Source organism: Neltuma alba, unplaced genomic scaffold (assembly GCF_004799145.2).
Source record: "Neltuma alba isolate B1F8T4 unplaced genomic scaffold, ASM479914v2 tig00006370_pilon, whole genome shotgun sequence".
Lineage (NCBI taxonomy): Eukaryota > Viridiplantae > Streptophyta > Magnoliopsida > Fabales > Fabaceae > Neltuma > Neltuma alba.
In genome coordinates this window covers 7,150-32,652 of record NW_021634447.1, presented here as the reverse complement: position 1 = coordinate 32,652, position 25,503 = coordinate 7,150, and the positions used below count along the sequence as shown (strand labels likewise).

The following is a 25,503-nucleotide window of genomic DNA, read 5'->3' as shown; positions in this document are numbered from 1 at the left end:
AAAAAAAGAAGAAGGAAGAATAATATTGGTAGGGTGTTATGATTATAAGATTGATGAATCAAAGTTTTTTTTTGGGGGGGGGGGGGGGACCGAAAAAGAGAGCGGAATGGAAGAGTAGGTACAAGACCGTACAAATGATTGAAGGCTTGTGGGGACTTATTTGTAGTTAATTCATGTTCTTTCAACTCTCGTCTAATTTATATAAAATATAATAGGGAAAATGACAAAAAAATGACTGTTGAAATTGGAAATGACAAAATGGGCATGCAAATAAGTGAAATGACCAAATGGGCATGGGGTATCAATCTGGAATTTTGTCAATTCGGTAGAAAGACTAAAATGTCCTGAACCTCTCTGAAGTATATGAACCGGAAGAAAACAATAATATACCAGAAGAGAGAGAGAGCTGCGAAAATGAAGCTAGAGCAAGGGTCGAAATCTGGAAGGAGGGAAAAGGTAAGCAATTTTTCCGTTAAAACGCTAGTATCATCCGATTTTTTGACTCGTTTTTTCCTGCAATCTCGAATGGGGATGGGTCTGTGAGTGTAGAGGGTTTGGATGAAGAAATGGAGGAGTGGGAAATGGAAAAATGATGACAAACAGTAAGCATGAGGTGGTCAGTGTTGTTAAACTCATTAGTGAAGTTGTAAAATCCTATATTTAGTTGTTAATGAGAGTAAGTGGGTGTGTGTGTGTTTTTTAGGTGTTTCGAAAGATAAATGAAATTGATTATTGGGGAACTAAAATATTGATTTATGCTTCTTTGTTGCAGGTTAGCAGGCTTTGATGACATCTAACATTGGGTTTAACATTGAGGAGTAATTTTTTTAGTGTAAATAGAATAACTTTTGAACCCTTAATTTTTTGGGAGAATAGCTGATAGAGAGGTTATCCTTTTTGTAAATGATGTTAACTGGGTAGGATATGTTTGTAATCTAAATGACAAGGAAACATTAGGTGGTGGTTTAATCTTAATGTTAACTTGTCATTTGAATACAAGTTATGTAACTCTGTCATAGGCGTACTGGTTTTTGGTAAATATCATCACTCAGTAGTCAATTCCATTATACATGTAGTAAAGTCTGAATGTTAATACAAACATATTATGATGTTCTTCAGGTGTACTTGTATGCTATTTTGTCAAAACACATTTTACCATTTGCTTAATCCTCCAAGGGAGATGGTGGATGGAATTGTCCCAATGGACATGACCGGAGTGGTTAATTTGATTACAAATGCTGTTATTCACATTACAAATGTTGTTATTATCATTATCAGGGTAGTAAAATTGGCTGAAAATAGATGTTATTTAGATTTGAAAGAAATGAGTTAACAAATGGCAATAGTGAAATAGTAACTCTTATTACAAAAGTTGTAATTCACGTTACAAATATTATCATTATCAGGGTAGTAGTAAATTGGCTCCAAATACATGTTAAATTCATTTTCACATTAACCAGTTGCAAATGGCAATAGCGAAATTGTAACTCTCATTACGAAAGTTGTAATTCACATTACAAATGTTGATTATCATTATCGGGAGTATGAAATTAGCTCCAAATATATATTACTTGGGTTTGAAATAAACGAGTTGCAAATGGCAATAGCGAGATGATAACTCTTATTACAAAAATTGTAATTCATTACAAATGTTGTACAAATTTCGGATATTATGAAATTGGCTCCCAAATACATGTTACTTTGGTTTAAAATAAACGAGTTGTAAATGACAATACGGAAGTGGTCACTTTCATTACGAATGTTGTTAATCCCATTACGTGTGTAGTGAAATTTGGGTTCAAATAGATGTAATTGGGTACAAATAATTGAGTTGCAAATACCATGATAGAAGTTACAACTTTCATTATGCATGCTGTAATTATCATTACTTGTTTAGTGAAATTATTCCAAAAAAGATTTTAAATTAAGCCAACAAATATCATAACTTACAACTTACAACCATAAGTCAAGTATTTTGATAATATCTGGACACTACTTTCACAAATACTATATGTTTAATTTATGTAATCTTTACTACTATCACAGATGCTGTCTTTTGGTCAGTATGGTGGCTTCATTTGATGAAAACAAGCTCAACGCTTTGTCATGTCTTGAATTAAGGTCATGATTCACTAGCCACCACACGAATGCATAATTCAGTAACTTGAAACTGATTTTTCAGCTCCTATTGAGCTCATAGGCTGTAAAACAATCTGATTCAAACAGCACAATCATAATTCAGCACTTAGAGACATAAATCATTATGTTCAAATCAGTTTTTAATCTCTAGCTCTTCAATCCTCAAACCAACAGTTTTTTTTAAAAAAAAAGAAAGGAAAATCAGTTTTATGCCTCGATACTTTAATTCACAAGCATCAATTCACAAGCAATAGCCCACATACTCATATATATACAAACATTTTACAAGTATTGAATTAGCTTTTAACCTTCAAAATATTTCAACTAGCAGTAATATATAATCTGTAAATTATTATCACTTTCAGAACATGCTAATATATAATTCAGATTCATTAAACAGTCTTTGAACACCATTATATCAGCTTCTAAATTTCCAAAACTTGAATCCCGCAACCTCAAGCATTAATAGCCCCAGCAGTAATGAATACATGCACATGCTTGTAAGATGACATGCCATAGCCAGTCACTACCCTGATAATGATGATAACAACATTTGTAATGTGTATAACAACATTTGTAATCAAATTAACCACTTCGGTCATGCCCATTGGCAACTTCCACCATCTCCCTTGGAGGAATTAAGCAAATGGTAAAATGTGTTGACAAAATAGCATACAAGTACACCTAAAGAACATCATAATATGTTTGTATTAACATTCAGACTTTACTACATGTATAATGGAATTGACTACTGAAGTGATGATATTTACCAAAAACCAGTACGCCTATGACAGAAGTTACATAACTTGTATTCAAATGACAAGTTAACATTAAGATTAAACCACCACCTAATGTTTCCTTGTCATTCAGATTACAAACATATCCTACCCAGTTAACATCATTTACAAAAAGGATCTCTCTATCAGCTATTCTCCCAAAAAAATTAAGGATTCAAAAGTTATTCTATTTACACTAAAAAAATTACTTCTCAATGTTAAACCCAATGTTAGATGTCATCAAAGCCTGCTAACCTGCAACAAAGAAGCATAAATCAATATTTTAGTTCCCCAATAATCAATTTCATTTATCTTTCGAAACACCTAAAAAAACACACACACACCCACTTACTCCATTAACAACTTAAATATAGGATTTTACAACTTCACTAATGAGTTTAACAACACTGACCACCTCATGCTTACTGTTTGTCATCATTTTTCCATTTCCGACGCGTCACTCTCTCATCCTGGTCAAATTCTTCATCCAAACCCTCTACACTCACAGACCCATCCCCATTCGAGATTGCAGCAAAAAACGAGTCAAGAAATCGGATGATACTAGCGTTTTAACGGAAAAATTGCTTACCTTTTCCCTCTTTCCAGATTTCGACCCTTGCTTTAGCTTCATTTTCGCAGCTCTCTCTCTCTTCTGGTATATTATTGTTTTCTTCCGGTTCATATACTTCAGAGAGGTTCAGGGTATTTTAGTCTTTCTACCGAATTGACAAAATTCCAGATTGATACCCCATGCCCATTTGGTCATTTCACTTATTTGCATGCCCATTTTGTCATTTCCAATTTCAACAGTCCTTTTTTGTCATTTCCCAATATAATAAATCAAATTATTTATAAAACATAAATTATGTAACTAATTTTAAATTATATGGGTTATTACTAAACTTTTTTTTTTAGTTAAAACATAAATTATCCAAGTCATTAAATCCATGCAACTTTTAAAAGAAACTTATTTCCTTTCATATTTAGTGTAAGAGCTACTGAGTTGGTTATGAGTTAAATTTAATATTAAATATAAAATATTAATTTATTATCTTTTATATTTATCATTTTTTAAAACAACTTTATGTGAAATAAAATTTAATATTATATAAATATATTTTAAATAGATTATGCTATATTTATTATAATGGTTAAAGTATACATTTGGTCATTTAACTTTGTACAATGTTTTAATTTAGTTCTTCATCTTTAAAAAGTATATATTTGATCTTTTAACCCTAAAATTGTTAGACTTTAATGATAATTTTTTGTAACAATGATAGATTCTTTGAAAATTAAATTTAATATATTAGCATTTGATAATATTTTATCAACATTTAAGATTTTAATGTCATCTTTTTTTTAACAATTTAGGGTTAAATGATTAAAAGTATACTTTTTAACGTTAAAAGACCAAATTAAATCCTTATACAAAGTTAAAGGACCAAATATATAGTTTAGCGCTATTATAATTAACTATTTTATCTAACTTTCTTTATGTATTCAAATTAATCAAGTTGCTCTTAATCTCTTATATTAAAGATTGGAGGAAGAATTATTTAAAAATATCATATCCAATTCTTAATATAAGGATTAGTTAGGATTAGATTTAATCCTAATATAATATTATCTCCGATCTTTAATATAAGAGCTAGTTGACTAATTTGAATATATTAAGAAAAACTAGTTAAGTTAGTTATGTGTAATAAATAGGTGCTATTTTTTTTTTGAAATATCCTTACTAATTAAGTATATTAGATTTGGCTAGAATTACTATTATTATAAGGACTATTTAAAAAAAAAAGATAAATATGAGAGACAATGTAGATTGTGATCTTATAATTGGACCAAAATAAAAGTTAATAAATTCTTATATAGCAAGGACCAGAAGTATTACTTCAATCCACTATATCTTCTAAATTTATGAATTTTTTCTAAAATTATTCATATCAATTGTAAAAGATAGTTCTAACATATATAATTAAAAATGACAGTTTATGAAAGTTGTTAGTAAAAAAAAAAAATTTATGAAAGTCAGCATATATGTACATTTTGAAATTACCAAGAGATATCAAACACACATACTCCTCCGGTCCTAAATATAAGGCCCTTATATTCTATAAGGGCCTTATATTTAGGAACCGGAGGAATAATTAAAAATGGTAGTTTATGGAAGCCATCATATATTTACTACAAACTAAATAACTAACTTAATTAAATATTTTAATATTAATATTTCTAAATTAATTATTTTATTCTTATATTAATAACTGAAGATGATAATTTAAAATTGCAGTTTGCTTTGTATGAAAATAAGCACGCATTAGGTCCTGAAACATTAGGTAGACCATGGGACATAATGTGTAATCCTAAGTAACTTGTTGGTTTTGCAGACATGTGACTCTATATTTGAGAAGATGAGCAAATCAAATATGTATTCGTCTATTTTGAGAAATTGGTGGACACATAAGAATAGGGGACGTTTTAGGTGGGAGCTTTATAAAGGTTAACGTATCAATGATAGGAGCCTCAATAATTTAAAGTTGTGGGGAGACAAAGCGTCTGGTCCAACGTCACTTCATTTAGGATTATTCAGAATCAACATTGGGATGAGCTCACATGACATGTTTTTTTCTAATTTTTATTTTAATTATTTACTTTCATTTTTATTATTACAAGAATTTTTTACATGTTTGCTACTATAGCATATTATATTTAAAATAATAATTTTTTATCCAATATTCCAAGTAATTTATTAAATTTTCTGACTAATTAAACAAACTACTCTTTTTTTTACCAATAATTAAACAAAAAATAGAAATTAAGTGAAGTTACTCATATCTATAGTTGTTAAAATGCATATGCACATTTATAAATTCACTTATGAATTTAATATAATGAATATAAGCAAGTTGACATAAGTTTTTTCTTTAAACAAACTCCTCTAAATAAATTAATTACTACTTTTATTTTAAAAAAGCTAATTACTTTTATTAAAGGTAATTTTAACGTACATTTTAATAAATAACTTATTTTAAGTAACCTTTTTAACTTACGTAAAATCATTAATAGGTTGTTATAGATACGATACAAAGGAGTGCAATATTTAGGTTATACTCCCCCATTCTTAAATATAAGACTCATTTTATAGTGCAATTTAAGACCGGAGGTGTATATATAATTTTATCGGTTAAATATCCTTGTATAAAATTGGAATTAGAATGAATTTGCGTATATTGAGTATTGTTCCCTTTATTCTTAGTATAAAAGTTACTTAATTAATTTAAATGAATTCTAAATAAATTACTTAATTCTAACAAGTGTGAAATAATTTTTGTATAGTAATCATCTAATAATAATAAGGGAATATGGTAAATATCTTTATTTGCTACAGTTGGATATGTTTTGTTTATGCCAACCTGGTTCAGATTTTAAACAAGTTAAATCAAGTTCAGGTTTTAAATAAGTTAAGTTAAATTTATGCTGAACTTACATAAGGTTCAGTATTATATCCCCCAGGATCTGAACATTACAAAAAAATGCATAATATAAAATCGAGACCCTCGGAGGGGCCTGAAAATACAGCAAACCAGGCATGTTTTCTACCTTTAGTTTCGTAGAATACAAAAATATTTTCATATAATACTACTTCTGGTGCTAATACTACTTTTAGCCTTTAAAATAAGAGTTAGTTGACTAATTTAAGTAAATTAATAGAGTTTATTGAGTTAGTTATTTGTAACAAATGTGAGTTAAATTCCTTAGAATATCCTTATTAATAATATATATTAGCTAAAACTATTAATTGATAGAATATTTATTATAAAGATTACTTTAAAAAAATAGTTAAATATAAAAGACAAAGCTGATTGGGGTTATATATTTAGGATCAAATTGAAAGTTAAACTAGCTCTTATATTAATGACCAAAAGTAGTATAAGAGATAATTGATTAATTTGAGTAGATTAATGAAATTTATTAAGTTAATTATTTGTAATAAATATATGTTATCTTCTCTAAATTCTTACTAATTATGTGTACTAGTTAAACTTATTATTTGATGGAATTTTTAACACGTGTAACTACTACAAAAATTATGTCAAAAAAATATATAAACATGAAAAACAAAGTAAATTAGAAATGTTTTTTTCTTTTTTGGCCAACGATATGAAATGATCATAACATAATCCAACTTGTGCTGATAAATCTTTGGCACATGTTGCTGATGCTGACGCGCCCGTTGCGAACTCCAGTCTGCAATATTTTGAATTTCGTCTTTCACTGTTGCTTCTTGTCCCTCCACTTTAGCCGCTCGCTTCATCCTGCTGCGTCATTTTCTGCTTTGTTTATACATGCTTACTGGTTTTCTTTTGTCGTCTTCCTACCCGAGTCCATGTCTCATATGCATTGTGGGCTTTGCTCCACGTGTTTGCGGTCTCGGTTCAGATTCATCCTCCATATTATTAAGAAGAAGAATAGCTAGACTGTCAAATGGAGGAACCATAGAATACCCCCTACGTTGGATCAGGTTTCTCCATGTTTTTCAGCCTTTGAAGTTGTTTTTCTCGTGAATTTGATGGGTGTTGAATGTTGAATGCTGTTCGGGTGGTAAAGTTTGAACCGTTTTTCTTTGGAAGTAAAATTGCCGGGCTGAAAAATTAGGTTTTGGATAAGATCGTATTTTGGGTGAAAATTTGTCTGGTTGTAGTGCAGTAATTGGTGGGGTTGTCTTTGGGTTCGTGGAAACTTCTCGTATTTAAGAGATCACAGACATACCTCATTATCACTTGTCTGCCAGCCTTCAAGTCTTCCTTATCTCCATTATAAGGTTCAGGTATATCCATCTTCTCTTTCTTCATCCGTCTGATTGCCTCTCTCGTTCTGGCTTTCTGTATGTTCTCTCTCCACTCCTCTCCTTCTCTCTCTCTCTCTCTCTCTCTCTCTCTTCCATAACTATCCATCTATTATACTTCACCCGATGATCGTGATCTGAGCTTTTTGTTATTTCATTCCGAGTATCCTCTTGCGTCATAGCGGTTCTCTGTGCATTTTTCACATTGATTTCAGTTCCATTTTCATAATGCTTTGAATACCCCACTTCTGTTTCTTGTGTTCTTTTACATGGAGAATTTCAGTTTTACTTTTATTTTCTTCTTCATCTAAGTGTGAGAATTCGGGAGGACAAAATTATACATGTTCATGAACGCCCGTTTCCTGATACTTTTCTCCGTTGCATGATTCCAAGACCTGCTTGCGTTATCACTAGCCAGAACTTTCACAAAAATTGCAAAAACAAAAGAAAATTATCATTCTAAAGTGTTGGGAACTTTCATTTTGGACATTGATTATTTGATTGCAAATCTGGTTTCTGAGGACAACAATTTCTTTGAAGGGTGTCGGGGCAGCTTGCTTTTTGGATTCGTATTCAATATTTTATTTGAGGGCAATCAATACTGAAGACCATCTCATTGATTTCCGGGGTAATTTTCTTCCAAGTCATATTGTTCGTCTCTTAGTTGAATATAATTGTGTCTGTTGCTTTATCATGTTCTTATGTGTAGGTTTGAGCTTGGTTTAAAATTTAAATGGGAGGCCGATGTTAAATGAGGTCTGTATTCAGTATGCTTCTTATACATGGAAACTGGATTTGATTTATCCAGTGTTCTCCTTTAGTATCTGAATAGGGAAGGTCTCTGAAAAACGACCTATAATATGGCAAGATTTGCTGACTCCCAAGGATGGATACTAAAAATGACTTGTTGACTTTTTGCTCATGTACTTCTTGATCTTCAAAATCCATGTTCTCTTTGAAACATAAGCACCAATAGCATTTCGTGCGCTCATAATGATTTGTTGACTTTTGGTTTTTCTACTAAATTCTGAGACTATTTTCAGGCAGGTTCCTTTTAAGCGGGGGAAGAGTTGGACTTTATCTGAAAGCTGATAAATCGTTCGGAATGAGCCAGCCTAAAATCAAGCGTTGTATAGGTAAATATGAGGTGGGAAGGACCATTGGTGAGGGAACATTTGCAAAAGTGAAATTTGCACGGAACTCTGAGACTAGGGAGCCCGTGGCTATCAAAATTCTGGAGAAAGAGAAGGTTCTCAAGCACAAGATGGCTGAACAGGTAATTATGGGATAACATTCTTTTATCATTTTGCGTCATTACTCAATGTCATTCAATCAGATGAAGGTATCAAAACGTACGCCATAGTTGCTTCTTCGAATCTTCCCACAGCTTTCAAAATATTGCTTACTTTAGGTTGTCTAGAACCTAGTTTGCGATAAGAGGTTGCAGGCTTGAGAATCATCTTGTTCTTTGATATGGAAAGATTCATGTTTAGAGTCAAAACCTGTAACCGAGCAGGTTTGATCAATATCGTTTCTTTATTCACTTTGCACTCTTTCTCTGACTTCCATTTTTCTGTTATTTCATTCCATGTGGAAGAGGTACAGAATTTATGCCATAATGCTTCCTCAGACCTTCCAAAAGCTGTCAGGGTACTGCTATATTTTGGTTATCTTGAACATAGTTTTAGGTGGGAGATTACAGACATAAGAGGCATCTTGTTCCTTGACATGACTGACTTCCGATTTTGATTATAAATTCTGTCGCAAAGCTGCGTTCGATCCCTACATGATGAAGTCAATGCTCTGTATTTTAATATGTCTTTTAACAGATCAGGCGGGAAATAGCAACAATGAAGTTAATCAAGCATCCAAATGTTGTGCGATTATATGAGGTTTGTTTGTTTCTCTATTTGCTTCTACCTACTCTTGCTTTTTTTTTTATTATTATTATTTTTTTAATATTTAGGGAAGAGATGAATCTGAACTGAAATCTTGCTTACAAGAAAGAGACATCAACTATTTTATAGGACTGATTAAATACCATTGTTGGCTAGGAATAAGATTCCTTGTGAGCATTTTTAAATTTGCTGATGGTTCTGCTGCATGTAAAACATTAATTATAAGTAAAAGAAAATCATGATGAAATTCTGGTAATGCTTGATGCTAAATTTTGTACTTTTATTTTCAGGTTATGGGGAGCAGGACAAAAATATATATAGTTTTGGAGTTTGTTACTGGAGGAGAGCTCTTTGACAAAATTGTGAGTACATGAACCTCTGCTTTTCTTATTTTATTCGATACTATCTTCTCATTTTCAATAAGTTCAATAATCTTTCGGAGGAAAGAGATAAAAGGTTTGTTTTCTAATAAACATTTTTGTTGTGAAGGTAAACCATGGACGAATGAGTGAAAAAGAAGCACGTACTTATTTCCAGCAGCTTATAAATGCTGTTGATTATTGCCATAGCCGGGGTGTCTACCACAGAGACCTCAAGGCAAGACCTTTTATCTACCTTTCACATCACATATTTGCAGGTATCAGAACGTTTAATTTGATTAGAACATCTGTTCATGGAATTTCTTCAGCCAGAAAATTTGCTGCTGGATGCTCATGGCCAGCTTAAAGTTTCTGATTTTGGGTTGAGTGCACTATCACAGCAAATCAAGGTAACCATGATTCATTCTTTTTTTTCTATTAATTTGATCTTATTGCTTAAGTGCAGTTTTTTTAAACCAAAAACTTAAGTCCAGTTGTAAACCTCAAACAAAACGTACCAAAAGTGATGATTTTGCAAAGTGAGCATTTTTAATCTTATAAAATGATGGTGTTGACAGGACGATGGCCTGCTTCATACTACATGTGGAACTCCAAATTATGTTGCTCCTGAGGTGTGGACGAATGCCATATCTTGCTGCTTTCTTGTGCGTCGCATTGTGTGATTCACTTTATAGAGCCTAAGCTTATAACAATTTACTCTTGTGACGCAGGTCCTTGATGATAGAGGCTATGATGGAGCAACTGCAGACTTGTGGTCTTGTGGAGTGATTCTCTTTGTATTGCTTGCAGGTTACTTGCCTTTTGATGACCCTAATATTATGAACCTGTATAAAAAAGTGAGCATTTTGAGAATTTTACTGTGCAATTTCCTGTCATTCTCAGTTTTCTGTTCATTACCTTTTTTCTTTTTTTCCCCCTCTCTTCATGATCTGCAGATCTCAGCTGCTGAATTTACTTGTCCCCCATGGATTTCATTCAGTGCCAGGAAATTGATAACTCGAATTTTGGATCCTAACCCCGTGACTGTAAGAAATAACGTTTGATTCTGTCTTCATCTTGTGTCAAGTTGTATGATTATTGTCGAAGCAAAAGACTCATTATGATTACAAACTACACTGTAGAGTTGGTTTAGTCCCCAAATTTTTGCCGTGAATGAATTGTTTCCTAAAATTATCAAACTTAGTACAAGTTAATCCTTCTCTCATGCCCCATGCTTACCTTTCAAACTTTGCTGTTGTTAATTGATCTCATAAATTCAGGTCTACATGGCCTGTTTGATCGAAGTAAATGAAACTCACCATATTGCAAAAGGCTTATGGAAATCTAAAATCCTCTTTTCATATCTAAAGAGACCTAAATCAAATAAATTGAAGATACATTTATCACTCCCTGGCCCCATAATATGATGAGCTATCCAAGGTATAGATGACCAAATATGGACAGCTACTGTGGGTTGGAAGGACTAATATGCAACAATTCAGATATTTTCAGCAACAAAATCATTTGCTACTAAAAGTTTACGGCCTTCGGCAAAGGTTTTGTAAGTTTAGGGGACTAAATTGTTGGTGCATAACAAATTGGCTTTCCCAAAGTCACCGTGCTGGGGCCTAAACTTCGACACCAACAACAATGGCATCAACTAGATTCTATGACTTAAATAAGCCATTTTTTAAAATCAGATATTGCTCATCCACCCCAAAACATAGAGCAAAAGGAAAATAAAAAGTAAAAGAGGCATAAATGATTTAAAAAAAAGAAAAAAAAAGAAGGAAAAATGATCATAATCTTATTGTATTGCTATTGTTGTTTTAGCACTTAAAAGTTTTGGTCTCCATTTCTGATTTACCCTAACTGTATGACAGCGTATCACTATATCTGAAATCTTGGGCGATGAATGGTTTAAGAAAGATTATAAGCCTCCAGTTTTTGAGGAGAAAGGGGAGACCAACCTTGATGACATTGAAGCTGTCTTTAGAGATTCTGAAGTACGTTGAGAATAATCTTTAATGACTATATATATTTTATGTCAGTGCTGTGAAATTCTTGATGCATGAATATTTTCACATGTAAAAATTTTTGCCTGTGCTTGCAGGAACACCTTGTGACAGAGAAGAAGGAAGAACAGCCGACAGCCATCAATGCATTTGAATTAATTTCCATGTCCAAAGGGCTAAACCTCGAAAACTTGTTTGATATTGAGCAGGTTTACAACTTTACATGTTAAAGCTTTTCCTTGTGTTGCCACTCACGGTGAATCTTCAGAATTTATTGAATGAGCATTTATTGTTCTTCTCCCTCTTGTATTAGAAGTCTGTTATCAATAGATGGAAATATTTTTGTATTATATTAAACGAGTGGAAGCAAACATGTGTGGCTTGCTGTATTTTCAGGCCCATACAAGTGTTTAACCTTTAGCCATTTAAATTATGCTTCTTTTTTTTTTTTGGGTAATATTCAGATACAGGAATAGCTAGATAATACTCAATTATGCAAGTTCAACATAAATTTCAGTTAACTTCTTCAAAACCTGGACTTGATTGGCATAAGGAAAAAACATGTCCGACTATAGCAGATAAAGAGGTTTCTTGCCTTAATACTGTCTGGGTTCTTACTGTGATGTAATTGGCTGCAGGCACTGAAAAGAGAAACAAGGTTCACATCAAGATGCCCTGCGAAAGAGATAGTGGACAAGATCGAAGAAGCTGTAAAGCCTCTTGGTTTTGACGTGCAGAAGAAAAACTACAAGGTAAGCGAAAGGTGTGGCACTGATCATAAGCTAACACCGAAAGAACATGATCTACAGTTTTTTTACTCTACAAAAAAATTTAATCAATCTTCAACTTTAGATGAGGCTTGAGAATGTGAAAGCAGGAAGGAAGGGAAACCTTAATATTGCCACTGAGGTGAGTGAAACCAGTTCCCGTTAATCAGTGAAGTGTAAATCATTTGTCAGGATAATGCATTGATAATCTGAATTACTCTTGTTTGGAACAGATATTTCAAGTGGCACCTTCTCTTCACATGGTTGAGGTGAGGAAAGCAAAAGGTGATACATTGGAGTTTCACAAGGTATATATTTTCTTTTCTCTCATTCTTTTATTTGGTTTACTTAGTTTCTGGCTGACAATCTTTATAGAGATATGTTCCGCTGGTCAATAATGAATCCAAAATTTGGGTTTATGATCAATGAGATTCCTTAGCACTCAGTCTTTTGGATGGCCTTTGTTATCCCCCCAGTGGGTCCCACCTCTGCCCATTCTCGTGTGAAAGGACTTGTCTTATGGCCTAACTAGTAAATGTTGTGGCAACCCATGTTCATTCCCAATTCTTGCATTAATAGGAAAACTGTGGTTTTTAGTTACAGGCGGCCTATTTGTATGATACAGACTCCTCATTCCAAAAAGAAAAAAGAAAAAATCTTTCTCCTTCCTCTCTTTCTAGAACCTCCCCGCCTATTTTAAGAATGCTGGTCATGTCACAGTTTCTAGCTCATGTTTTCTCAACACCACGAGAAAAACAGAGTTAAAATGCTCGTTCCACTATTGGAGTCAGCTGAAATGACTTTGCTTGCTTCACCCTACATGCAGTTCTACAAGAGTCTTTCAACAAGGCTTGATGATGTTGTTTGGAAAGCTGAGGACGATACTCAAGAAACGGAGTGAAATCATCAGTATCATTATTATCAAAAGCAATATCTTGATACCTCATGTCCTCCTGTTTACCAATTTCTTCATTCATTTTTCATCCTACAGCTTTCTTCTTACGTACTGTTTTCCTAGTTATTGTAGGAAAGCATGCATAGCTTTATGTAACGTTTTACTCATCAACAATCAAATTATGTTTACCAAACAAGAAAAGTGCTGGACTCCAAAAGTTTACATGTATCATCCATTTGTTAATTATATTTTCCTCTCCATCAGCTATGGGAATTGTGTTACTCGCATTCCAGATTGTGTGGTGTAAAGTGTTGAGCTTAGGTGACAAACTTTTTTGCTATTTGAAGCCACATTGGGAAGTTTTGAGCTTGTATGATGAAAGAACGGAACACAATAATAACTGATAGACTGGTGGAATGAGGCCTTACCCCCTCCCCCAATGTTTATTTTATATTCGTAGTTATCATGACTTTTATATTTGAAGATTTTTCCCCCACATCAGGAGGGTTTGAACCCTGAATCTTTATGGCACCTAACCTACACTGTAAATAAGGTTTTGATTTTCAACCCAACTAAAGTAGTTTAAATGAGTTAAATGGTAAATCTGCTTTGACTTTGAGGGCTTCATACAATATAAGATCATCCAACAAATCATAGGGAATATCCCAAAAAGGTCCCCTTGAAATACCCAAAGCCCAAATTTGTCCTACATTTTTAACTAATTCCTAATAGGTCAAAGGTCATTACTTAGGGATTTCAGATTTTAGCCCAATGACCACAATGTTAAAGAAAAGAGAAGGGGTAACATAATTTGCGAATTACTAAAGGCAACTTGTGAATTTACAATTTAAACTTGTTAACTTTCAAGACTATCTAATGATTGAGTTATGATAGGGAAACTTGTAAACTATTACAGGGAACTTGTGAGTCCACAAATTAAACTTGTTAATCTATATGGTTGTCTTGTGATTGAATTTCTCTTCTGGTCTTTAATATAAGATTCATTTAATTAATTTGATTAGATTAAGGAAGTTAGATAAATTAGTTAATTATAAGAAATGTGACACATTTTTTTCTGAAATACTATAATCATCTTTCTTAATACCCCTTCTCTCTCTTCTACTTGATTATGGTTGAGGGAGTATCCATATGGTAATTTAGAGAAAATTGATAAATATGAAAAATGGGTTTTATATTTAGGGTCAAAACCAAATCAACAATTGGGTCCTATATTAAGAACTGAAAGAGTATTATTTTCAATCTCTAATATAAAAGTTAGTTGGGTTGAGTTTGGTTTTAAATGTAAGATCTAGATTTATTTTTTCTCCCATACTTATCATTTTCATCTTAAACTATTCTTATCAATTGTACATATTAAAAGAGTTTGCATAAGGGTAGTTTTAATATAAATGATTTAAGAAGGTATTTCAGGAAAACTAACATATTTTTAACAAGTAACTAATTCAATTAGTTTTCTTAATTTCTCCAAATTAGTTGAGTAGATCTTAATGATTAAGAAAGTAGTGCAATCAATTTTGTGTAAAGTGTTGTGACTAGGAACTTGTGGATTGAGAAATCAAACTTATTAATTTACAAGACTATCTTATAACTGAATTACAAGAGGAAATCCAGACAATAACCCAAAAATATGAAGTAGCCTTTCAGTTTGAACAATATGAATGTATCTCCAGCATGCTTCAAACATCTAGCAGATGGAGTCTCACTTGCAGCCATAAAATTAAACTCCATTTTTCTTATTATTTTCTTACTAAATTTAATAACATGAGACTCAATTTCCTCTCCAAACTTCAAGGCATAATTTATTTGCCATCAATATCATGAAGCAAACACGAAATCATTTTATGTTTTATGAAATAACTGCCTCTTCAATAAACAAGTTCTTACCGCCTCTTATGTTTAATATTAAGAAAGTTAGTTAAATTAATTATTGGTGGTAAATAGACATCGTTTTTCTTAAAATACCCTCATTAATCATGTATGTTTGAATTACAAATTGATGGTAACTTTTTAACATATATAACGACTATAAGGATTACTTGAAAAAAATAGATAAATATTAGAGACAAAATAGAATGAGAGTCTTATATTTAATATTTAAGATCAAATTAAAAGTTAAGCTAACTCTTATATTAAGGACAGAAGGTAGCATCATTAAGTGCTCGTTTGGATCAGCGATTGGAAAAGCAGCTTATAGGAAAAGTAGTTTATCAAAAAATAAAGTTGGTAAAAGTTAAATTGGATAAGCTGAATTGTATTTGAATTGGAGTTCAGAAAAGTTAATTTGCAAAAGTGAGATTGGTAAAAGCTTGTTTGAATTATAGTTGAGTAAAAGTAAGTTTAGCTGAAAAATTACCAAAATGGATATGAATTTTAATAAATAATGAAACATGATAAAAAATTGATTTCACATAATACAATGAAATTAAAATAATTTAATATGAAGAAATCAAATTTAATGAGTGAATTGAATTTTAAAATTTTAAAGAAATCATAAAAAATATTTTAAATATTAAGTGAAACATGAAAAAAAAGAATTGAGATAATATAATGAAGAAGTGAAATTTAATGAGTGAATTAAAATTGAAAACTTTAGAGAAATCACAAAAAAATATTTTAAATATAAAGTGAAATATGATAAAAAATGAATTGACATAAGACAATGAATTTAAATTAATTTAATATGAATAAGTGAAATTGATTAAGTGAATTAAATTTGAAAATATCATAAAAATGGAAAAAAATAAGGCAAATAAAAGCAAAACATAATTTGAATGGATAAAAATGTTTTAAACTCCAATTTGTAGTATTACGACAAAGTGAAACGAAATAATAATATTGCATAATTAATTAAATGATTAGCTATAGATAATTTCGTCTCTGATTGCATCACGAACACGATTCATATGTGATAAAAACTGTGAATTAACATTTGAAGATGATGGTTGACTAGCTTCAGCCTGATCATGTTTGCCAACTATATTACCATTTTCAGCCTGTTGAAAATAGAAGTTGAAGCTTGAATGTCTCCTTATAAGGTTATGAATGGCCATTGTTGCACAAATCAAGTACACTTGTGTTTGGAAGTCGTAACTGCGCATATTTTGTAGAATTTGAAATCTATTTTTTTAAACACCAAATGTTCTTTCTATTGTGCACCTTAAACTGGAATGATAATAATTGAAGGGTTCATTACTATTTCAGAATCCTACTTGTTGTCAAAAGTCCGGAAGGTGGTAGCGCTCAGATCTGTATGGACCTAGATATCCATTTGGTGTTGGATATCCCGTATCAACCAAGTAATATTTTCCTAACAATTCATGAAACAATTTGAGACATTGTGAAATGAATAGAAATATGAAATAATTAAAAAACGTGCATGATTGGAGATGCCATAAACATATACCAGGAGGTGGATGAGAGAAATTTAGAGAACTATCAAATATATGAGCATCATGTGTAGATCCCTCCCATCTTGCCAAGACAAAAGTGAAACACATATCCTAATCACATACAGTCATGACATTTTGTGATGGATTTTCCTTTCTGCTAATAAATTGATCTCGTTTTGCAGCGGGGACAACACACGGTATGTGAGTGCCATCAATTGCTCCAATTGCATCCTTAAAAAATGGATAATAACGTGGATCATTCTTAATTTTTCTATGACTTCCACAAAATGAGGATCTATGAGTCGAATAAGTTCACTCGACAGGCTAAGGCAAGCTTACAGTACATTGTGAAAGTGCCTACTTACAGTTTTCCCTGAACGTTGAAATCATTCCTGGATCATCCTATTGCATTGTCCATGTGCAACCGTGTTCAAAAACATAGCGACCATTTCTTCAATTCCTACGTACTTAGACTTTCGTAAACCATGTTCCTCCAATTTAGTACATAAGAGGTGGAAAACATGTTTATCCACTCTAAAAATTTCAGGACGTCAATCATCATGCCCATTCATAATGCCTTGTACCCATAAATTTCCTGTCTGCTCACTAGTTCTGCAGGGTTGTTTAAACATATACATTTCACAGTAATGACCAACCAATGCACCTTGTGTTAATTCCTCATTAATCATAAATAACCGTCTTGAATGGTCATCTTCGTTTCATTGTGAATCGTTATTCCAATTCCTCAAAGTATCTTCATTTCATGGTGAACCATCATTCCAATTAGCCATTTCTGGAGTTAACCCTGTGACTATAATGATGACAAAGTGTAAGCACTATAAGGACTACACTAAACAAAGTTTAAATAATTTTCATACTGCAAACAGAAAAACTAAAGACGTAGATGACAAGTAGAAATTAGAATAAATATATTACATAGTCATTAATAAAGTTCCTACAACAAGTCACATCAGTTCAGGTTCAAACAGCAATCAGTTCAAGTTAACAATTGCAGTAACAACAGTGAAATAACTAAGTCCTAAACTAAATCCTAATCTACAGGTCCCTTCCATGTGTCTGGGTCTTGTGCTGCCAGTATTAACCACGCCAACAACTTGCTTTTATTATGCATAAACCCCAAATAGGCTCGCCTAGCCCACCTCAACCACGTAAGCATCTTGGCACATGTATAATATAGTTGATTTTTACCATAAAGCTCCTCAACAGCAGTCAGGTGTGCCAAAACCTTGTCAACTAGTTAGAGATCTTCAACTAATGCTGCTGCTCACTTGTTAGAAGCAGCTATTATAACACTAAGGCTATCAGAAATTTTAGTAGACGCAGCAGCTTTTTTCTTCTTCTTTGCATCAGACGTCTTACCCTTCTTCTTCTTTCCATAGCTTCCTGAGCCACTTGGTCCAGTACTCACGGGGTTGTTTAAGTTGCAACCGGCGAAGTCATCTGTGAACCTTGCACTAGCTATTGGGTCAACACTGAAATTTTCGTCCTCACTGTCCCCACCCCTTCCTGTTGGTCTAGGCAGACTCTATAAACATCCTTCTCCTCTTCTGTGTCAGCCTGTGTCACAGGTGTCGGCTGGGGTTGTGAGGCTGATGGTGTGTACATATAGTCTCCCGAAACCACAACATCTTTGAATATTTTCTACAGATCTGATGCAAACATCAACCACTGATGTCTAAATTTCTTGAAATTAGGGTCCACCTACATTACATTAACATGATTAGGGATAATTAAGCAAAGTCTTAAAGGATATTCAAAATTAAAACTCAACCAACGCAAATAGTTACCAGTAATTTTCGTTGCCACCACTCATCGAAGGTCAACACCCTATTTGTGGCTACATCATAACCAATTTCAGTCTCTCTAGACATCAGTTTATCCCACAACTTTCAATCTTTTCTCAATATATCAAATCTATTCTTTAATTGCTCCTGTCATACTTTATCCCGCTCCTTTCCTGAAAGTTCTTTCCAATTTTCCCCTAACCGGACCTTGTAAACGATGTTCCTTGTCGTTCCTTGTGCACTATTTGCTTGGCGCAAACATCGATTAGAATCTTTGTCGTGTAAGGATCCCATGTCGCTTTTCCCTTATCATTGTCCATTTCTCTATGCCTTTTGATGGAGAGAACACTAATTGAATCAACCAAAACCCTAAATATGTAATAATAAAAGCCATATTATGTAATTACCAAACAAACATATATATTGTTTTCTTAATATTATTGTAAATGTTTTTGTTATCAAAACTCCGATTATTATTATGAAGTCGTAGAATATTAATTAAGACATTGTAATTGCAAAAGCTGTTTAGTTTTCGTATTCAAAAATTTTTTAAATTATAAGTATTTAATCAGTGGTAATTGTTTGTGAAAATTTTTTCAAAACTAAATTTTTATCAATTATTTTTCTTATTGTTTGAAAAACAATTATTTATCTTTGAATTGGAGATGCCATATTTTAATAGAAACTTAATTAGGGAAGACAATTTAGTAGTTAATTATGCTATCAAAAACTTAATTAAAGGGACAAAACAATAGTTTTAAAATTACTTTCTTCAGTCTATACAAGGAGTTCACATAAAACTACTGAAGTCATAAAAATTAATATATTAGGAACAACAAGCCTTTTTAATTTTGACATAAAATTTTCCCTGTTTAATGAATAAGCATCTGCTACCAATGGGAAAGTTTTTTTCATATGAAATTGCAAATTCAAGTTATTGGATTTACACCAACGGAAACTAATAATTTTTTGTGCATTTTTCTTTCAAAATTCCAGCAGCATTGCAATTGAATGATTAGTGTAACACAATCTCATATACACGTATACACAAGCTCATATGCATGTATACACAATCACATATCCAGAATGATCATCACAAGCTCTACGTAGATCCATTGCTCCAACAGACAGCCGTTAATTCACCTCAACAGCTCGGACAAGATGACCAAAACCAAAGGGGGGGGAAGAAAAAATCAGACCACTCATGAGTAGAGGCAGAGGACCACGAAAACTGAAAGGAAAAAAATAAAACAACCACCGGCCAGCAGAAACAGAGGACCACGAAAACCAGAAGGAAAAAAAAAAAAAGAACAACCACCGGCGACCAACACCAATTTTCAGGCTTTAATTTTAAGGCTTCCACCGGCAACGACAAATTCAACAACAGCAAATTCAACCATGGGATCAAACCAAAAAAGAAAGAAAAAAAGCTATCACCCAACCCGTAACAGATCAAACCAACCGAAGGCTGCCAGAGGTAGATCCCACGGTGTATAAGACTGGCAAGGCAAGATCTCCACGCACAGCTCAAGAGCACAAGTAGACGGCGGTGACTAGCTTGAACTTGCGAGGAAGGAGCAGCCTCTAGTAGGCCACGCACACCTCACACCGACCATGCTAAGCTCACGACCATGAAAAAGCAAAGCTCACGGCCACCAGGGAGGGACCTTTTATGGGCGACTAGTGGCGGAGCAAGGGTGGGAGTTCTGGGTGAAAAAGAAAGGAAGTGACTGAGCTCGAGGGAAAAGGCGGATGGGAGAGAAAAAAAGAAAGAAATCTTTGACATTGCAGAATGGCTAAAATTAAGCTCTTCTAAGCCCCTTCCAAGAACTTATTGCAATTGGACGGTCAGATAACTTAAAATGGAATAAGCCCAATCAGTTCCAAGCTCTGCCAAACAAGCCCCTTATCTCAACCCAGCTTATTTTAAAATTTAAGCTGCTTTTGGGTCAGCAAGCGTTGACCCAAACAGATAAATTTCAATGTTTTAACACTTGCTTAAGCTTATGGCAAATAGTGACATAACTCCTGGGCCACAATGGCAAACGACAGCGGAAAAAAGAGGACATGGGCCCATGGGCTTTGATAGCTCCCTTAGTTTGCAATATTATCACTCTGTTAATCATATTTCCTTTATTAATAACTGAAAACAATCACACCGAAGGGAAAGCAGAATAAAAAGGAAGTCTCAAGCGTTGAGAAACCGATTTGTGTGGAAATTGTCTGACTATTTGTTAATGTACTAGCGATAGTAATGAAGACGAAGAGTTGGGATTTCCATGCGATATGAACTTGGATTTATGACCTTATTCTACACTATATCGGCCACATGCAAATAAAAAAGAGAAAAAAATATTAGGTATTTTATAAAATAATAATTGTTTGTGGGCTGTGATTTTATAAAATACTCCTTCAATTCTAAATATAATATCTACTTTGTAGTATAATTTACACTATAAAGTAGGTCTTATGTTTAAGATCGAAAGAGTATTTTTGCTTGAGAGTGAGAATTAATTTTGATGGAATAAATTATTTATGTACAGTAATGATTAAAAATAAGTTCATTATTCTATATTAACGTATGGTTGGATAAAAATAATAGCTAAAAAAACTCTTTGCACTGAATTAAGAAAATTTAGTATTCTTATGTTTCTTTAAACTAGCATGAAAATTGGGAAGAATGGATCACAGCAAAATACATGTAAACTTAAAAACGTTTCCAAGATCAGCAGGCATTTCCATTAAAAACTTGATGGAATCCAAATTCCTCAATTGGAAAGAATGAATCACTATGCAATTGCTGCCAATCAAACACGATAAGTGGAATAAGCTCTCATATTCCCATGCTATATACTCCAATGCCATTATCCAAACAGGGCATATGGTTTATCAATTTCCTAAACAAACATATCTGTACCAATTTGGCACTCCGTTCACTTGGATTTGCTTCTAAGAAGTGTGACTACATGTCTACCGACTTGAAAACTACAAATGGATACTTCTTTTTCAAAGAGAAAAGGAACAAATGCAAAGAATAGAAATGTGGCCAGCTTCTCCATTAGGTCAGATCCATGCAATAGTTGGCCAAGGCCAGCAGACGGCAATCTTCTTGTATCCACAAGGCAGCGAAATTCTCAGATAGCTCTTATTATCATCTTAGTTCTGTTCAGAATTTGTAGAGACTTGTGAACGGATCACTTTGATTTCACTCTTTCTCTTTCGGATGCGCCTGGATTGAGATGTTGTAGATTTAGTTGGCAGCTCTTGAGTGCTAATTGACAACTTTTCGTTTGATGAGAGCTCAGGGGCAGCATCTGGCCAAGGACTTTTTTTCGATGGAACAGTGACGTCTAAAGGAGGGTCAATTATCCATCTGCATTAATTTGTGTCAAATGTTCAGAAGTATGCACAGAATCATGCTTTGGGGACTGAAGAAGTTTCGAGAATATATAAAAATCCACGAAATAATATGTGTTTTGATGGCAGGTTCTCAAGCCTTGATGCTTTGGCGACTGATAAAGTCCAGCATTTTTAATGTAATAATAATTAACTTCAATGGAATCCTTGTAATGATAATTATGATGAGATCAATCAGTTTAAAAAAGTATGGGATTAGGATTCCATGAGTCATATAGACATTTTTAACTGACATGTGCCACAAAACGACCATATTATAGTATCAATCAGCATTCATAAGTTCTTGTGTGCCACCAAACAGGATTTTTCAAATATACAAGCATGTTTTAAGAATAACATATGCATATGAAGAAATAAGCTTGAGGAACAAGTTTATTATACTGAAAATCAAGAGGAAACGGCTGACCTGGGAGGGAATTTGCTGTCGGACCGAGCTTCAACACGCAGCCACCAAAGCAAAACTTGGCTTCCACAGCTACCAAGTGGTTCCACCACAGAGGTGTCCTTGAGCAAAGACAGTGGACTCTCTATCTCCCCATCTAAAGCATCAAGATCCTTAATCCACTCTGGTTTATCATCAACATCCTTCCAAAGCAACCTGGAATTCAGCACAAACCCAGACCATTCCAGTTTGTGGGGAAGCACAGGCGCTCGGTCATCAATGTAAACAGAACTTTTTCCAGCATATGACAGTGAATTGAATGTGTATTTATTGCTAGAATTACAAGCAGGACCTTGCACGGGTATTGGCTGGGATGTAGATTCATCTGTATTCACGGAATGAACAAATATTCCTACTGAAACAGCACCTATCCATTTCACACTTTGGATTTCATCAAATAGCTCCATACTATGTATATTACTGTCATCCGCAAACATCACAACCCCATCCAGCTTCTTTTTTCTCACAATTCTGTCGTACATATAGGAAGATAAGCAAACCACAAAATTATAAACAAGCTAGTCCTTACACATCATATAAAAGAACATTTTATTTTAGTCTCTAATTGTTAGTAGATACATGGTTGCGTTTCCCTATTAACGAAACTGAAGTTAATTGGCAGTGCAGAGAACATGAACTAGAAATTTACCTCAAAGCATGAAGCCGCATGCGGGTCTCCAACTTATGCCTTGCGTCCCATGAACTTGGCATCCGCTGATTGAACCCAACGTGGATGGTTCTAAGTCCAGACTTGGCAATAATTGAAGAGGTCTCCTTGGTGATTCCGCCGGCCTCCACCACGATCCACACTAGGGCGTATGGCACCAGCATTAGCGACTGCATCACGCCGGTCAAATGAAGAGCCTGAAACGTCCGTACATAAGTTGGTGTGATCGCAATCACCGTCTTAGGGTTCTTCACTCCAAACTGGAGCCTCTGCTCTCTCTGAACCCTGTTAATTATCTGGTGAGCCGTCATCACCTCCACGGGATCCGGATGCGGCCAAGGTCGGATTCGGATTCCATGCCTCCCAACGACGACCCTGCTGGCGGAGCTGCCAGTAGTGGTTCCATTAGCAGGATTTTCAAAGTTGGTGAAGGGATTGGAAGTTAGAGCGGATTGAGAATCAAGGGATTGGAAGTTAGATGAAGTGGTGACGAGAAAGAAGAAGACGAGGCGAGAGAAACGGAAACCAAGCACCAAACTAATGAGACAACAAACTCCATGAAGTACAAGCCAGAAAATGGCAGCCGGAGACTTTACGGGGCCGTCCCCGGAGGAATCCAACTGGGGTGATCCTCGGAAGCCGTTAGTCCGGCGGTTCAGGTAACTCTGATGCAAAGCCGAGAGCTTCATAATGTGGGATCACTGAAAAACGCCTTCAAAAATATGACCACCACCAAAAACTCAACGGGCATAAAGAAAAATGGAAAACAATGTTGCATTTGAAATCAAACCTTCTGCATCAGAGAAGGTTTCTGCTTACTACTACCTTAAGAACAAAGGAATGATGGCGGGTGATGAGCCAACCACCAAGTGAAGAGGACGTAATTATATCGAATATATTATGTTATTAGGTAGATGCTGGTGTCTCACTTTGATTATAACATTCTACCATCTATGAAGGATTATATGAACTTACTTGCTTCAATAATTTATTTCTTCCTCAGGTCAAAAAATAATTTATTTCTCCCACTCTGCTAGCTTCTAAACATCACACTTTTGGCAACTAACATGCTTTGTCATTTGTATTAGGTATTTTTGTTTGCTTCAATTGCAAGTTTCTGTGCCCATTTTCTTCTTCCACGTTTATGTTGGGTTGGTTTGGAGACCCTTTAAGGCGAAAACTGGGTGGCAGAATGGGTCGAGCTTCATCCAACACGTGGTGTATATTACTGATTTCCTGGGTGACAAACGAATTTTTCATAATTTAAAAAGAACATGAATACAATGAAGAGAATTGTTATGAGATTCCAACTAACAAACATAATTACTCCCTCTGATTTAAATACTCGCGAGGTCTACACTTCTATAAACAATAACTACTATTTTCCTTTTTTCTCTAAATATAAATAATATTTACAATTTATTTTGAGTTTTTATGGCAAATTTTCTATTTTACCTCATTAATTACTTATTTTAATAATCAATATATTTATTATCTCATTTTTTAAATCATCATCTCTCTATCATATGTTCTCTCTCTTTTATAATTCTCTTTATTATACTGTTCCGGTTCTATTTATAAGTTACTTCCAACATATTTTATACAGACCAAGAAAAACTTTAAACTTCATTAACTCTCATTTAAAATTTAACAACTTTTTAATTTTATCCCTATTTAATATATATTATACTTCATGTAAACAAAGTCAACATAATAACAAGTTAAAGGTAAAATTGTACATCCGTACAAAAAAAATTTCTCAGTACCTTATAAATAGGACCAAAAAAAGTCTTATCTCTGCCCTATAAATAAGACTAGAGGAATAATAATTTTCTTATTCTCTTTCTTATACTCTCTTCCCCATAAATAAAAGTATTTTTGAGAAAGAACTTTCATTTTTTTTTTAACTAACTTTTTGATCATATAATGGAGTCCAAAGTTGCTTATAAAAGGGGATGCAGTGAGTATAAGCTAAATTTTATCTATTTATATTTACTAAAAAACTAGTTAAAATCAATTTAAAACAAAAAATATGTAATGCACGTATTTTTTTTAATAGGC

General features: G+C 33.5%; 2 protein-coding genes across 5 annotated transcripts; one reads left to right on the top strand and one right to left on the bottom strand.

Moving 5' to 3' along the window:
• The first annotated feature begins 7,468 nt into the window (after window positions 1-7,468).
• LOC114750234 (CBL-interacting serine/threonine-protein kinase 3) lies at window positions 7,469-13,982 on the top strand. 4 transcript variants are annotated; one of them, XM_028938793.1, is made up of 17 exons: window positions 7,469-7,749; window positions 8,308-8,395; window positions 8,477-8,523; window positions 8,811-9,043; window positions 9,597-9,659; window positions 9,956-10,027; window positions 10,155-10,262; window positions 10,354-10,434; window positions 10,603-10,656; window positions 10,756-10,881; window positions 10,981-11,070; window positions 11,908-12,030; window positions 12,138-12,248; window positions 12,678-12,791; window positions 12,892-12,948; window positions 13,040-13,114; window positions 13,633-13,982. In XM_028938793.1, exons 4-17 carry the CDS (start codon window positions 8,873-8,875, stop codon window positions 13,705-13,707), a joined length of 1,320 nt encoding a protein of 439 aa, XP_028794626.1. In that variant the 5' UTR covers window positions 7,469-7,749; window positions 8,308-8,395; window positions 8,477-8,523; window positions 8,811-8,872; the 3' UTR covers window positions 13,708-13,982. The 4 variants fall into 4 exon arrangements, with proteins under 4 accessions (XP_028794626.1, XP_028794625.1, XP_028794627.1 ...); XM_028938792.1 differs by lacking the exon at window positions 8,477-8,523; XM_028938794.1 differs by lacking the exons at window positions 7,469-7,749; window positions 8,477-8,523 and having other exon boundaries at window positions 8,023-8,395.
• A 7,636-nt stretch (window positions 13,983-21,618) lies between these two features.
• On the bottom strand, window positions 21,619-24,255 carry LOC114750231 (probable beta-1,4-xylosyltransferase IRX14). The gene is made up of 3 exons (XM_028938788.1): window positions 23,425-24,255; window positions 22,740-23,246; window positions 21,619-22,289 (listed from the first exon to the last, which is right to left on the bottom strand). Exons 1-3 carry the CDS (start codon window positions 24,129-24,131, stop codon window positions 22,073-22,075), a joined length of 1,431 nt encoding a protein of 476 aa, XP_028794621.1. The 5' UTR covers window positions 24,132-24,255; the 3' UTR covers window positions 21,619-22,072.
• Between the last annotated feature and the right edge of the window lie 1,248 nt (window positions 24,256-25,503).

Coding starts and splice junctions, on each gene's coding strand:
- LOC114750231 (XM_028938788.1), bottom strand. CDS start 24,131: ATGAAGCTCTCGGCTTTGCATCAGAGTTACCTGAACCGCCGGACTAAC. Junction 23,247..23,424: donor ATGCGGCTTCATGCTTTGAG/GTAAATTTCTAG, acceptor TATGTACGACAG/AATTGTGAGAAAAAAGAAGC. Junction 22,290..22,739: donor GACAGCAAATTCCCTCCCAG/GTCAGCCGTTTC, acceptor AAATTAATGCAG/ATGGATAATTGACCCTCCTT.
- LOC114750234 (XM_028938792.1), top strand. CDS start 8,873: ATGAGCCAGCCTAAAATCAAGCGTTGTATAGGTAAATATGAGGTGGGA. Junction 9,660..9,955: donor ATGTTGTGCGATTATATGAG/GTTTGTTTGTTT, acceptor TTTTATTTTCAG/GTTATGGGGAGCAGGACAAA. Junction 12,949..13,039: donor ACCTTAATATTGCCACTGAG/GTGAGTGAAACC, acceptor TGTTTGGAACAG/ATATTTCAAGTGGCACCTTC.